This window comes from Herpailurus yagouaroundi, unplaced genomic scaffold, assembly GCF_014898765.1.
Source record: "Herpailurus yagouaroundi ecotype Mexico unplaced genomic scaffold, PumYag 161, whole genome shotgun sequence".
Taxonomy (NCBI): domain Eukaryota; kingdom Metazoa; phylum Chordata; class Mammalia; order Carnivora; family Felidae; genus Herpailurus; species Herpailurus yagouaroundi.
In genome coordinates this window covers 10048165-10062526 of record NW_024412402.1, presented here as the reverse complement: position 1 = coordinate 10062526, position 14362 = coordinate 10048165, and the positions used below count along the sequence as shown (strand labels likewise).

General features: G+C 57.8%; 1 protein-coding gene across 2 annotated transcripts; it reads left to right on the top strand.

The window, feature by feature from the left end:
- Positions 1 to 6758: 6758 nt before the first annotated feature.
- Positions 6759 to 13909, top strand: FXYD2 (FXYD domain containing ion transport regulator 2). Of its 2 annotated transcripts, none has more exons than XM_040483158.1 (6): positions 6759 to 6920; positions 11362 to 11400; positions 11584 to 11658; positions 13325 to 13361; positions 13547 to 13577; positions 13710 to 13909. In XM_040483158.1, the coding sequence occupies exons 1-5, from the start codon at positions 6902 to 6904 to the stop codon at positions 13569 to 13571; spliced, it is 195 nt and encodes a 64-aa protein (XP_040339092.1). In that variant the 5' UTR covers positions 6759 to 6901; the 3' UTR covers positions 13572 to 13577; positions 13710 to 13909. The 2 variants fall into 2 exon arrangements, with proteins under 2 accessions (XP_040339092.1, XP_040339091.1); XM_040483157.1 differs by lacking the exon at positions 6759 to 6920 and adding an exon at positions 9428 to 9544.
- The last annotated feature ends 453 nt before the right edge of the window (positions 13910 to 14362 follow it).

Sequence of the window (14362 nt, the reverse complement as noted above, 5' to 3'; positions counted from 1 at the left end):
GGAGGGCTGACGTCCAGGGGCAGGCAGAGGATCGCCTGGCACGGTGCGACCACATCTGGAGCCTGGCTGGCCCTTCAGGGCATACGCTAGCTAGCCTGTGCTCTGGGGAGGGTCTTGTGGCCTGGAAACGAGACACATAACGAATAGTCAAAGGAACTGGTGATCAAAATGATGGCAATATTATTATTCACAACTAAATAAAGCAGCTAATACATCGAGCGCATGCTATTACCAAACACGGGGCGGACGATGTCACATAGATCAACTCGTTCAGAACTCACGGCACTACCTGATGGTCTCCTGATTTTACAGATGGGGACACTGTGGCTCGGTGAGACTGGCCTGAGTTTGTGCTCCGAGGGGCAAAGCCAAAGTCCAGCCCGGGCCCGCCCAGCTCCAAGCCCGGCTCACTGTGTGCTGCAGAGGAAAGGGCTTAGACCCATCAGGTGTACGTGAGAGGAGGCAGAACTTGGCCTCGTGTGAGGCAGTCCTGGGTTCCCTCAGCTGTGACAATCCCCAACCGGAGTGGCTGTCCATCTGGAAGTGTTCAAGACCCTCCGGGCAAAAATGGACTCTGCGAATCTGCCCAGGACGGCCTAATCTGGCCAGGTCCGGGCTCCGGTTGAGGACTCCACTCCCCCTCCCCCCCCACCCACATGGATGAGCCCCTTCCCCCTCTCTGGACTAGCACTGCAGGGCCAGGGAAGAAGACTCCAGAATCCAGGCACGGATTGCTGTTTAGTGTGTGTCTTCCTTCTGGACCAGTGCTCTGTGCTGGCAGGACTGTCCACCTGTCCACTTCGTCCCCAGAGAGGTGACTGAGGTCTGTCATTTGGTTGGATACAGAACTGTATAACTTGGTTATATGGGAAAGTTGACCAGTTGTGCCTTTTCCCAGAAGGGAATGCTGAATCCCCTGGCCTCGGACAGTGATCTCAGGTGTCCTGCACGCTTTACCTCCCAGCTACTGCCCCCCTCCCCAGGGATCCCACTCCAAAGATTTTCAAGTCTGCGCACAGAGGTGTCTGTGTTATTTCACACCACATAAAAATAGGTCATTCTGCCTACTGGTCCCCCAGGCTGTGGCCCTCCCTACCATTCTGGGTTTTTTTTTTTTTTTTTTTTTTGCAGGTTGTGGATTGGAACTTGCCAAATTGTTCTTGGAAGAGAGTCAGAGGCAGAGTGCAAGCAGCAGGGAGGGTGGGGTGGGTGAGGGGGATGCCAGGCTGAAGCACATGCCAAGGTCACCGGGCTCTTTCTCTCCTTCCTCTGGGGAGGAGGGCTCTGCCTTCCCAGGGATCATGGGCTGGCAGGGGTGGCCGGGCAAAGCCAAGGTGGGAGGGCGGTCCAGCTCTATCTGGTTCACCCCACCTTGTCCCCAGCAGAAGAGAGAAAGAGAGAGAGAGAGAGAGATCAGGTGTGTTTACCTGAGCCAGGGGAGAGGCTTTGGAAATACCTGTCTCCGGGCCACAAAGAGGAAGAATGTCACCTCTCACCATTAGTGTGATTCATTGCTGTCACAGCTGGACTCCAGGGGGGCAGAGACAGCCAGCTCAAGCCAACCGGTTGTTGATTTTATGGAGCTGGCTCCAGCCCTGTGCCTGCTTGCACAATAATGGGGCACCTGCCAAGGCAGGGATGTCAGAGCAGGTGATGCTGGATGGGACATCATGGAGGATGAGGGCTGGTCGGGGCTGTTGCGGGGAGGGTCTCCCGCACTGCTTAGAGGAGTGGGATCCGGCCTCAGGCCGGTGGAGGAGGAGGAGGCTCAGGACATTCTCTGGCATTCCCCTCTTCTCGCTAGCCGTGTGAGCTCAGGCAGACGCCGGCGCCTCTGTCACTGTCTTCTCAAAATGAAAGGCTTCCTAGCCATAGGGTAAGCTGGGCCCCAGTTATCACCCTGAGAAAGCCACGGAAGCCTCAGTTTCCTCACCTGGGCGATGGGTCCACCGATCCCTGTCCTGTTCCCTCCCAAGGTCAAAGTGATACGAGGGGCATGCAAACCCTTTGAAGAGTCTACATGTGGGTATTGTGTTGTTAATATTTTTACTACCGTCCATTTCCTTATGCATCCTTTCTTTGAAAGCAGAGTGGCCCTTCCGTGAGACCTGGGCCTGAGTTCTGACTTGCCTCCGTAACACTGCCGTTTCCTCCTCTGTGAGATGGGGACCACAAAACCTGCTTGGCTGAGTCACTGGAAGGAACAGAGCAGATCAAGGAGGCAGAAGCTCTTCAGAACTATCGAGAACCATGAAGTGGACGGAACTGTTACCGAGGAGGGATTTCTGGCCACCAGACTGACATTTAACAGACACCAAGAGCTGAGGCCTGGCACAGGCCAGACTCGGCCAAAGAAAGGACAAAGATGATTATAAAGCCAGATATGAGCCATCTGGGCCATGCCCGTGTAATCCAGAAGGTTGTGGAGGAAAGGCAGGAGCAGAGAGGGTGGGCTTGCTCCTGGAGGTCTTCCTGGAGGTGGTGAGCCTGGAGCTATTTTTCAGAGATAAGGGGGAATGGGGTTACCAGGAGGTGAAGACTGCAGCTGGGGAGAATAGCCTCTAGTCTAGGTCAAGCCCAGACTTGAGTTCTGAGAAAAGTCAAGAATGCATTTCTCTCCAGGGTATTCACTGTGGGAGAGGTGGGTCAAACAGGTTTGCCCTTGTCACCAGCTGTAGAAACAGAAGTGGACGTCCCCATCCCCTGCCAGCTCAGGGAGCAGAAAGCTTCGGTGACCTTGACTCTCACAGTACATTGCCCTTTGGCAGCTCCCACGACCTGTGTGCCCCACGGCTCAGGTCATCTTGAAGCCAAGACTTAAGGAATGGACCCTCCAGGACCCACCTCCCCTGGCCTCGCCTTATAAGACCCCGGTGACCCTGGCGTCTGAGGCTACAGCAGGAGACAGGAACCCACACTCCTTGGGGTTCAGGAACTCTGGGCAGCACAGATGGGTCCTGGGAGCTGCCGCCTTCCTTGCCAAGGGGCCGTGCATGCCATGCAGCTGAAGACCGACCCCAGCCCGGAAACAGAGCTTTCTAGTGGTTTCTGGCTTCTTTCCAGCTGGGAGCCAACACCAGGAGGATTGGCTGGGGACCTCGAGGCCGGGGCTGCGCACTCTGACGTGCAGCCCCTAGACACGCAGGGACGGTGGAGCTGGAGAACCCCATCTTGGGAAGGCTGGTGGAGGGGGAGCCCCAGGCGGAGAGTGCTCAGCTGATGCTCCAGCGTGCCACCTTCTCATCTTACCGTCTCCAGAGAGACCACCCAGACTCCTGCCCTGAGACTGAAGATTCAGGGCACGGGTGGAAGGCTGCCTGGGGAAGACAAGGGAGACTGAGGCATGGCGACCAAGGACATTGTCCCACTGGGTGTGACAGTGCTAGAAGAGGGACCCGGGACTCGGGGCTACCTCTTCATACCTCCCGAAGATCGCCTTGATCTGTGGGGCTTGGGAGGAAGGCAGTGGATGGCTGGAAGGCCCCTCTGGCTCCAGCCTGGAATACTCAGACGAAGGGAGGGAGGCTGGGAGGTCTTTGCCTGTCCTGGAATCTTTCCGGGACTCCCACCCCCTTTGGCTCCGTATCCCGAGAATGACGAAAAGAAATGCAGCCGACCCCGACCCCAGCAGCGACCGGCAATGCTGTGTAGGTGTCGCAAAGGGGTGGGAAGGAAGGCTGGAGGTCCTGGGGCTGGGGCGGCTGGCAGAGATTGTGCTGAGGGGCAGGAGGGGGAGGGGCTCTGGGAGCCTGCTTCAGGGACGATCTTGGCAGGGGACTGAGCCCGGGGCAGGGATTCCAGTGAGCGTGCTTGCCTCCTGGAAGGCCATTTCAGGTGAGGATAGCGAAGCGACCATTTATTAGGGCTTTCTTTGGTCAGGCCTTTTACCCACATCCTCTCAATTCCTACAACGACCACGCAAGGTAGGTGCTGCCACCCCATTTTACAGACGGGAAGAAGGAGACCCGGAGACGTGACCTTCCCCCAGGCATCACAGAGTCCACAGTGAAGAGCTGGGGTGCAAAGGGGCTCGATCGAGCGTGGCGTGGACCGCTGGCCACAGGTGGAAGGAGCCGGGGGCTCCCTGATGAAGAGCAGGGCGTCTCAGAGGGGGACTTCCCTGTCCGCAGTGTCAGCCAGGCCGATGACCTCAGCTGGAGGCGGACGAGAAGTCTGAGGGAGGACTTGGGTGTGAGCAAGAAAGGGTGGACCTTCCTGACTCGCCTCGGCCTTCCCCCCGAGAGGAAAATTAACAGTGTCATCAAAATCGCCCGCAGGGCTCCAGGCGGAGAGCTGGGGGTGGGATGTCCCCGAGGAGGACTCCGGGGGAGGTGCTGGCAAGGTGTGGGGGTTGCTGGCCACCCACTGTCTCTCCGTGGGGGCTCCCTAGTTCCTGCCGCCTCTTACAGAGCAAGTGATTTCAGAGAAGGAGGCTGTGGTAGGCAAGGTCAGGGCCCGCCTGTGCCCCTAGAGAAAGGATTTCACCTCTGGGACTTATTCGCTGAACAAAGCCAGGGGCCCGCCACAGGCCAGGCGCTTTTCTAAGCACTGGGAATTGACGAACGAACACAGCAAACAAAATCCTCGCTCTCCAGGGGCGCCTGGGCGGCTCAGTCGGTGGAGCGTCCGACTTCGGCTCAGGTCATGATCTCACGATTCGTGGGTTCGAGCCCCGGGTCGGGCTCTGTGCTGACAGCTCGGAGCCTGGAGCCTGCTTCAGATTCTGTGCCTCCTTCTCTCTCTGCCCCAATCCACTCGCATTCTGTCTCTGTGTCTCTCAAAAATAAACATTAAAAAAAAAAAATCCTTGCTCTCCTGGAGCTCAACTTTTAGCTGGAAGAAAGACCAGAAAACGATGAGGAAAATAATTGGTAACTCACCAGATATGGTAAGTGCCAGAGTGAAACAAAACAAAACAAAACAACTAAGAAGGGATTTGAGATGTTGCAGAGGGTAGGTGTGAAATTTTATTATTTTTATTTTATATTTTTAATATATGTATTTTTGAGCTTTATTTATTTATTTTAAGAGACAGAGAAAGAGCACGAGCAGAGGAGGGGCAGAGAGAGGGAGCGAGAATCCCAAGCAGGCTTCACACTGTCAGGGCAGAGCCTGACGCAGGACTTGAACTCACAAACCGTGAGATCATGACCTGAACTGAAATTAAGAGTTGGATGCTTAACCGGCTGAACCACCCAGGTGCCTGCCCCTCAGAGTGTGAAATTTTAGATCGGGATGTCAGGAAGGATCTTCTGAGTCAATCTATGAAGAACGATGTGAGCAAGGTTAGCCAGAAGTTTTCTGGAGGAAGAGTGTTCAGGAAGCGGGAATAGTCAGTGCAAAGGTCCTGAGGCAGGAGCACGCCTGGAGGGTTAGGAGACCATCAAGGAGACTGGTATGGCTGGAGGAGAGAGAAAAGGTGGGAACGTTGGAGTCAAGGTCAAAGAGGTCGTTAGGGCCAGATTAAGGAGTGTCGTAAAAGAAAGTTTGGTTTACATCCCAAGCCCTCAGAGGGTTGGAGTAGGAGAGTGAACCCTTTGTAAGTGATGGGGATGGGCGGGATGACTTTGGAGGTTCGTTCCAGTTAGCGAGTTCATGACACAGGGTCTCTTTTTGGGATCCAGATGCCTTCCTTCACTGCATTAGGGTCCAGTAGGTAACGCAGACTGAGTCCGTGTGTGTGTTTGGGGGAGGGTGGGAAGGGACTTCCGGCTGCGATCTTCACGTTTCTGAACCACCGATGTGTTTGGACCAGGTAGCTTCCGAAACGTCATCTAGCCCCGAGATGTATGAATCTCCCAAAGCGCCCCGCTTGGGGAATTTCCGCTTGGCAGCCCTGAGCTGAGTGTGCAGGTTTCCCCTTGGGAACGTGTGACACAGCCTGGTCGTGGGAGCCGCTCGGTCCCCCCAGAGCAGGGCCCTCAGGACAGACCTCAGCCCCTCCAGGTCACGCCCCTCCAGGCTCCAGGTTCTCCATTTCCCCCGGGGTCTTCCAGCTTGGAGGTGGCTCTCCATTTCCCCTGGGGTCTTCCAGCTTGGAGGTGGCTCTCGTGTGGGGCAGGGTCGTCAGTCGTCCCCTCGGGGCAGGAGATATGGCTAAGGAGGGACAGAGAGGCAGGCTGCCCTCTGACTGGAGCCAGGGAACAGAGACTTGGTGGAGAGCCAGCTTGGGGGGCTGCTCTGTATCTCCTGTGTGGGCTCCTGGCTCCTGCTGGGGACAGGCCCCCTGTATCTATCTCCCTGGGACCAGAAGTGCTGTCTTCCGGCCATTCCCCGAGGCCTCGTGAGGGCTGCTGGTGTCTCCGGCTGGGCCGCTGAGGTGGGGCGGGCAGGTCTGACGTCACAGCCTGCGGGAAGTCACCGGGAGCTACGAGAGGGGGCCCAGCTGAGGAAGGGCAGGCTGCCGTGGAGCTGCTCCACCCGGCCCCCGGGCCCCCAGCTGCTTCCCTTCTTTGCCTGCTAAGGACACAGGAGGCTCAGCTGAGTGAAGGCCTACAGGGATCCACAAATGGCCCCGAGTATCTCCCTCAGTGACCTTTGCAGGCACCCTGGGCAGCCTGGAGGGCACTGGCTGTGGCCTCTCCCCCGGGCACACAGGGGCCGATGGCTGTGGCTCGCTTTGCTGTGGCTCCCAGCTTCCCCCCTTCCTCGGGTGCCCGGTGGAGTTCAGAGAATGTCTCACGTGGATCCCCGCCCCAGCCCGCCCCAAGGGGCAGGCAGGCGCGAGGTGAGGGCTCCCCTGTCAGTCCCTCCTCCTTGACTCTGTCTCTTCCTGCCTGTGGGCTTGGGCTCGCCGCCGCCGGGGCGCGGAGGGAGGGAGGGCCGCACTTTCCATCCAGGCCCTTGGCCACCAGCACGTCACCGCTCTCTCCCATCGAGGACACAGCCAGCAGCTCCTGCCATGGACAGGTGGTACCTGGGTGAGTCCCCTCAACCCCATGCCTCCCACCTGCTCAGACTCGGATGCAGGTGTCTACCTCATCACGTTCAGGGGCACCACCTGCTCCCCAGAAGTGCGGGGAAGGCAGAAGCGAGGACAGGCAGCATTTCTAGACAAGGGCATCTCAAGGTGGAGTCCTGGGCACGTGGTGATCTCTACTCTGAGCATCTCTGTGCCTCTGGGGCTGGGAAGACAGCTGGTCCCGAAGCCTCCCTTTCTATCTGTCTCTCCACCTGTTCACCTGCAGGAATTCTAAAGCCAGGCTGCTGGGTTTAAATCTTGCTTTCCCCACTTCCTAGCTGCCTGACCTCTGGCAAGGTATTCAACTTCTCTGTGCCTCAGTTTCCTCATCTATAAAATGGGGATGATGATAATACTTCCCTGACCTCAGAGCTGCGATGATTATGTGACCTGATTTTCATTACTTGCTTACAACAGGGCCTTGCACATTAGAGTTACGAATGCAGATGACAACTTGTTTTTCCGACTTCCCCTTTTGTCTGAGACCATCTGTCACTCTTTCCCCTGTCTGTCTGTCTATCTATCATCTATCTAACTTTCCACCTATTTTTTTTACCCCTTATTCCAGATGGGATCCGCAATAACTTACAGAGACAGACAAAATGCGCCAAGATGCCAGGGGAATGTGTAGGAAGGGGCCCCGGTGTCTTGTGTGGGACAGCGACGGTGGCTTTGGGAGCCCAGCCTTGGGGGTCTGGCTTTCTAGCCCTGGCTTTGTTACTAATGGGAGGTTTCGGTCAAATCCCTCAACCTCCATGCCCCTCAGTCTTCTTGGGCTGCCCAGTGGGAGACACGGCACGTCCCCGGCCACCTCCAGGGGCCGTTACAAGGAGCAAATGACCAGCCTCAGTTTCTTCACCTGAAGAACGGAGCAACCGCGCACTCAGTGGGACAGTGCGTTTAAAGAGCCTGACACATGGTCGGCCCCTACTGAGCATGAGCTGGGTTGTAATATTCTCATGAATATCCATCGCTTGGTTCTGGAAGCTGAAGGTTGCCGAATGGGTGTCGGGGCTCCTGGTCTGCGAGGTCATGACATTCTCTCTCCGTCTCACCCCGTGCTAATTTTCACTGGAGGGGAGTTGGCTTTCCTGTGTCCAGCAGCTGACGTTCAACAAAAGGTCAATGCCGTTTATTTCTCTAGTCGGCACAAATCCGACAGTGACAATAGTGACACTTGCTGTGTATCCGGTCCCGTGCCCGGCTCCCTACATGCATTTTCTCCCTTTCTCCTCACCACAAATCCCTTAGGTGGGGAACAGTCCCATTTTACAGACGAGAGGACTGAGGCACAGAGAGGTTCAGGAACTCGACAGGGGTTCCTCGACAGGGAACTGAGCCAGGAAATGAACTCAAACTTTGACCCCCTACAGCCGCTCAAGGAGGATTAAAACATGGGCTCTTTTTCTTTGGAAGGACCAGCCCCTCCTTGGTGGACACTGACTGCTAGCTTGGGTCCCTTGGCCCCATGGAGCATCAGCCTCTTCTGGAGGCCAGTGCAGTGAACTAGAACTTAGCCGGGAACGTGAGCAGCCATGGAGTACCCAGCCCTGGGGTCCCCGAGGCGAAGGAGGCCACCACAGAGTGGGGAGGCAGCCTCAGAGGTGTGGGGAAGCACCTGACCCCTAAAGCCTAAGGCCTGCCTGTCCTTCTCCGCTCTGCCCGTCACTGGCTGTGTGTCCTCGGGCCAGGGCCCTACCCTCTCTGTGCCTCAGGTGCCTCATCTGTAAAATGGGAGCTCACACAAGGCACAAGGAAATAATAATTAGGAAAGCGCTTTGTAAATTATAAAGGCAAGACGTTCTCCCCGTGGCAGGACTTGGCCCCTTCCTTGAAGGAGCCTACGTGCAAACTTGGGCAGCTGGTGTGGAAGCAACTGGATTGTAGGAGGAAAATGCCAGAGGCGCCAGGAAGAGAGATTAGTGAGGGATGGCTGGAGCCTTTCTGGCTGAGGTGCGAGCTGCTAGAGGCAGTTTTGATGGATGAGGGGAGGAACAGGAGTGGGCAGGCGTGGGGGTGTGAACGTGCACGGTGGACTCGGCGCGGGCCTTGAGGTGGGAGAGGGGCGGGCACCTCGGGACCCCCTCAGGGGAGCCCTGAATGCCGGGTAAGAAATAGCAGCTGCAACAGTGATCTCCACGGTGGTTGGTGAGGTGGGCCGCTGCTGGGGTTGGGGGCCTCTGGGGGCCCCGTGACATCGTCCCCCAAGCTGTAGAACCCACCGAACGTAACTTAGAAAGTGCCATTTCCCCGTCGCCACAGCCCCAGCCACGACGTCTCCGGCCTACCTCTCCCCGCCCCGTCTCTGGAAATTTCCTTTGGGAGGATTTGGGAGCCCAGCCAGCCCCTCCCTGCCCCTGCCTGCCCCCTCACCTCCTCGTGCCTCGGAGGGAGCCCCTCCGCGCACACTAGGGTTTCTCTTGTGACTGGGGTAAATATTACCCAGCACTGTTAATGTTTAATGCCCCCACCTCACCCCTGGCCACCCCACGGCCCGGCACTCTCCCCGAAGCAGAGGCAGAAGAGGGCAGTGGAGACCAGCCCAGGCCGCTAGGGAAATGGCAGGGCTGTTGGCGGACGACGGTGAGTGTGTGCGAACGTGTGCGAAGCAGGTGGTCTCTCCTTGGGCCACCTTTGGAGGGATGAGTTGCACCCCTGCCCCCTGCCTTCCAGAGTCCCCGGCGCCCCTCCCCCACCTTTGCCACCCAATCCTAAGAGGATTTTTCGAAACAATTTCTTTGAAAAGAGGATCCTGCCTTAACTCTGCTTGTAGGCAGAGCCTCGGGGGCCAGGGAGGCGCTGGGGGGTGGGGGTGAGGGTGAGTCTCTGTCTCGGCCTCCTGGCATGCACCTATCCTGGTACAATGCATCTTGGGGGACTATCCAAGCTCGGAGCAGGAGGTGGAGGGGGCCAGGCTGGCTTTGGGGTGAGAGCCCCTCAAGTTTGGGACACCCCTGGAAGGATCCTGCCATGGGGGTGATTCGGGCCTGGAGGCTAACAGGGGCCTCTGTTGACCACGGTGGGCTTTGAGCCAGACCTAGGAAAGATGAGGGCTTTGGGCGGGGTGGGCTCACCAAATGGATGGTTTCCTGATATGGTGAGGGGAGCCGCCAGGCCAGTCGTGGCTCTGGCGCTCACCCCCCATGTGACCTTGAACAAGACCCGAACCGGATCCTGGGAGACAACCTCGGTGGGCTCCTGCGAGAGGTTGGGATCGGGCCCCCGCAGTCACCCCCGTAGGCCCAGGCACTGACCCCGCCTGGCCAGGGAGGCTGCCCTGGGGATAACCGGGCTCACCAGGCCCCAAAGCCCCCCACCGTGACCCAGGGCACGGTTCAGCACGCCATTGGAGGTGACAACTTGTGCCTTCCTTCTACCTCACGCACGGCTTACTTACCACCCAGAAGGGGCTGGAGCAGGGCAGGACAGAGGGGCCACCCTCAGCCATGGCAGCAAAGCTCTGGCCAGGTGCCCCCCGGCTGCCCAAAGACAAGTGTGCTCTGTTTACGGGGCTGGGGGGCAGAGCTCCACCCCTGGTGGGGAAACACCACAGGAGGCAAGGGACCGGACCATACTTGACCTTGAAACATCTTGTTCCTTCTGACCATCTGAGAGGCAATGTAGCAAAGGGGTTAAGCACCTCGATTCTTGGCAACCTATTGCCTGGGTTCAAATGCCAGCTCTCCCCCCTTATGGCATGTGACTTAACCCCTCGGTACCTCCATCCTCTTATGGATTATATTGGAATAATATTAATGCTTCATAGGGTTGTTTGAGGGCTAAATGAGCTAATGTTTTGTTAGCCTTGGCCTGGCATGTGGTAAACACCATATATTAATGTCTCTTCAAAGGATTTGCTTCCCGTTGAGGATAGAAACGTAAGCGAGAAGAATCTAGAAACCTGAGTTCAAGACCCAGTTCTGCTTCGAACTTTCCTGGGGACTTTAAACAAGTCTCCAGACTGGGCCTCGGCTTTCCCCTTCTGCTCAGTGAATGTTAAGGGCCTCTCCATTCGTTGCATGAATGTCGCTTGGCATCTGCTAGGCGTTCAGTAGTCACATGGAGAGGGACTAAGAAGTCACGTGGAGGTGAGTCTAGGGGGAGATGTCTCCCTCGGCCTTGCTTACTACTGTAGGAAGCAAAGAGAGGAAAGAGCCAACCCCCCCAGGGTTTCCAGAGCCCCCCACAGGCAGCACAGAGCTCTGCTTTGGATGCTTGGTATTTGGTCCCAAGGTGACTCTATCTGAGGCAGCCTAGGACAGATGTCCCCGTTGGCAGTGGCATTAGCAGGCCCACCAGCCTCCTCTTGCCCACTTGGCCACTTGGGGCTGACGGATGGGACGGATGTGAGTTCCACGGCTTCTGCGACAGACTCACCCTGCCTCTGGCTCTCTCTGCAGGTGGCGACCCCAAAGGGGACGTGGACCCATTCTACTACGGTAGGCCTGGTGGGTCCCTCCTCAGCTCCTCTTCTGGCCACCACGCACGGATGCCCGGGTCCCGGCATCCCCCAGTGATGTTCCCCCATCTTCCCCTGTTAGCATGGGGCTGCTGCTGGGGTGGGCTGTGGGGAGGGGTGCCTGGGGCAACCCATCCCACCTCCTTGCCCTCTCCTTCCTCAGACTACGAGACCGTCCGCAATGGAGGCCTGATCTTTGCTGCCCTGGCCTTTGTCGTGGGGCTCATCATCATCCTCAGTGAGTGGGGCTGGCCTCATGCTGGCGGGGGGGGGGGGGGGGGGGGGGCGCTGCATGGAGCCTCATCTCTTCTCAAAGCCACTGGGCACTGGTTCCCCAGGTGGGGGTGGGGGAAAGCTCTCTCACTCCCTTCCTAGATCCCAGAAGGGAAGTGAGTCTTTCCGCTCGCCTCCATTGCCCCATGCAGGATGTGGGAACTGACCGACACCCTGATAGACAGAGGCACCCCGGGATGCCTCCCTACTTGGTCCTTGGACCACCCAGAGCAAGTTCTCTTTTCCTCACGTGCGCCCTCTGGTGGCCAGTGGAAGAGCTGCTGAGATGGGAGGGCAGGCTCTTCCAGCCTGGGACACTGCAGTGTCTGCGGGGTTCAAGGGGAGGGAACCAACCTCCAATGGACGCCTCCCTTGACCGGATCCGGTCACTTTCCTTTCTTGGCATGAGCTACATCTCAGTCCGTTTACTTTTTTTTAACCTTTATTTTAGAGAGAGAGAGACAGACAGAGCATGAGCAGGGGAGGGGCAGAGAGAGAGAGGGAGACACAGACTCGGAAGCAGGTTCCAGGCTCTGAGATGTCAGCACAGAGTCCGACGCGGGGCTTGAACCCACAAACCGTGAGATGGTGACCTGAGCTGAAGTCGGACGCTCAACCAACTGAGCCACCCAGGTGCCCCCATCTCAGTCCATTGAATCCTCTCGGCAACACTGAGGGATGGTCAAGGCTACCCCATTTGATAGATGAAAACCACTGACCGTGGCAGGTGCACCAATTTGCTCTGGGTTCCACAGCCAATCAGAAGCAGAGCTGGGTTCAGCTGTTTCCCCCCCACCCCTCCCCACCCCCCGCCCCCCATCCACCGCTGGAAAGCAAATGATGGGGGGAGCCAGAGGCATCAAGACCCACTGCTAGTTTACTATGGATCCCCAACTCCCCGGGCCTCAGTTTGCACATCTGTTAAATGGGGACGATCCCACTGATAAAGCCAGGGCTATCATCCAAAGACATGGCAGCCAAGAAAGCCTTCAGGCATAGGCATAGAGTGTTCTGGGGGAGCGAAGGGTCCTTGTATATCTCCCAGCCCCAGCCCGGCCCCAGCAGGCACACAGCAGGCACTTAGTAAAGGCTCATTGGTGTTTTGCTGCAACCGGAAGAAACACACCCAGAAACGCAATCAGTTGTGCGTCCTGGGATTCTAACCCGTCCACGGTTGGTGCCATCCCATCTGAAGGCTTCGGTCTGCAGACATGGCTGGTCTCCCCAGTTCGTCCGGAAGGTGTCTCAAGGGCAGCACCGTATAGTGGTTGAGCACACAGCTGCAGGAGGCAGACAGGCCTGAGCAGAGATCTTGACTCTGGCCTCACAGTCGTCCTCCTCCAAGAGCTTACTGAGCGGCGACTATGTGCCCAGCCCTGGTGCTGGGGGCACCGCGATGGCCCAGGCTCGGCTACTGCTCTCGGCGTGCCTAGCCTACCACGGATCCACTGCGGTAAATATTTGTTGACGGACTGACTGAACGGCCTGGGCCCCTGAATGCTTGTGGCCCCGCCATATGTGAAGAGAGAACCAGTCACCTGTGGCTTTGGCAGAAGGGAGGGAGGGAGGAAAGGGAGGGTCTCCTTGGAAGCGAGCGGTTGAGGGAAACTCACCTCCTTTCTCTCTTCCAGGCAAAAGACTCCGCTGTGGGGGCAGAAAGAAACACCGGTGGGTGTCTGCCCAGGGTAACTGAGTGAGGCAGGGACACGGGTGGTGGGGGATGGGAAGGAGGGCCAGGCCAAGGATTTTGGTCTCTGAGGCCTTTGAAGGGGGGTCCCCAACCTCAGGGACCCCCTGGATTCACCACCTCCTCCTCTGACCTCTCACCTGTCTTTTTCCCTCCCCCACCCCAGGCAAGTCAACGAAGATGAGCTGTAATGATGGGTAAGTTGGGGAGGGACAGGGGAGGGGGCCAGCCAGGGAGGGCTGCGAAGAGAAAGGTCGATGAATCAGGAATGAAACAAAAGGCCTGCTTCGGCCCCCACTACAGCCCAAATCTCATCTTTGCCTTTTCAGAGTCTGCCGTGCCCCTGTTGCACTGGGGTCATTGGGAAGCCTTCCCTGAGCTGTAGACCTTTGTCCCCGGCACCGCCAGGCCCCCGGCTGAAGGAAGCGCCAGGCTCCGTGTGACCCCTGGGTGCACATGGCCTCCTCCCACCTCTCGGCCGCCTCCTGTTAATAATAAAGCCAGCCTCAGAGGTGGCTCCTTCCCTGGCCTCCCTCCCTCGTCCTCTATACCTGCCACGACCAACTCGCCCTTCCAAGCTGGGGTGCAACGCAGCCTGGTCTCTCCCGGTTTTCAATGAACTGCTCAGGTGCCCGTGCCTATTAAAGCAGGAAGTTTCGTAGGACCACCTGCGGGCCTCTTCTTGCCCCCCGAGCCCCATGGGCAGAGGACTCAGCCTGTCTTCCCAAGGCAGAGAGAGAGAGAGAGAGAGAGAGAGAGACAGCCGGGAGGTCTGAAGGTCAGCGATGATCGGGTGCTGCTTGGGTTTCTGCCTCAGGCCCTGGATGCTGCTACTGGAGCTCTCTGCTGGGGGTTCCCGCAGACATGCCCTGAGCTGTCTGTGACCACAGCATGTGCCCTGCCATCTCACACGTGCGCCAGAGTGCCGGGCCGGGCGGGTCCGGGGGGCCTGGCGCAGGCTTTGGCACACTCTCTCTCTACC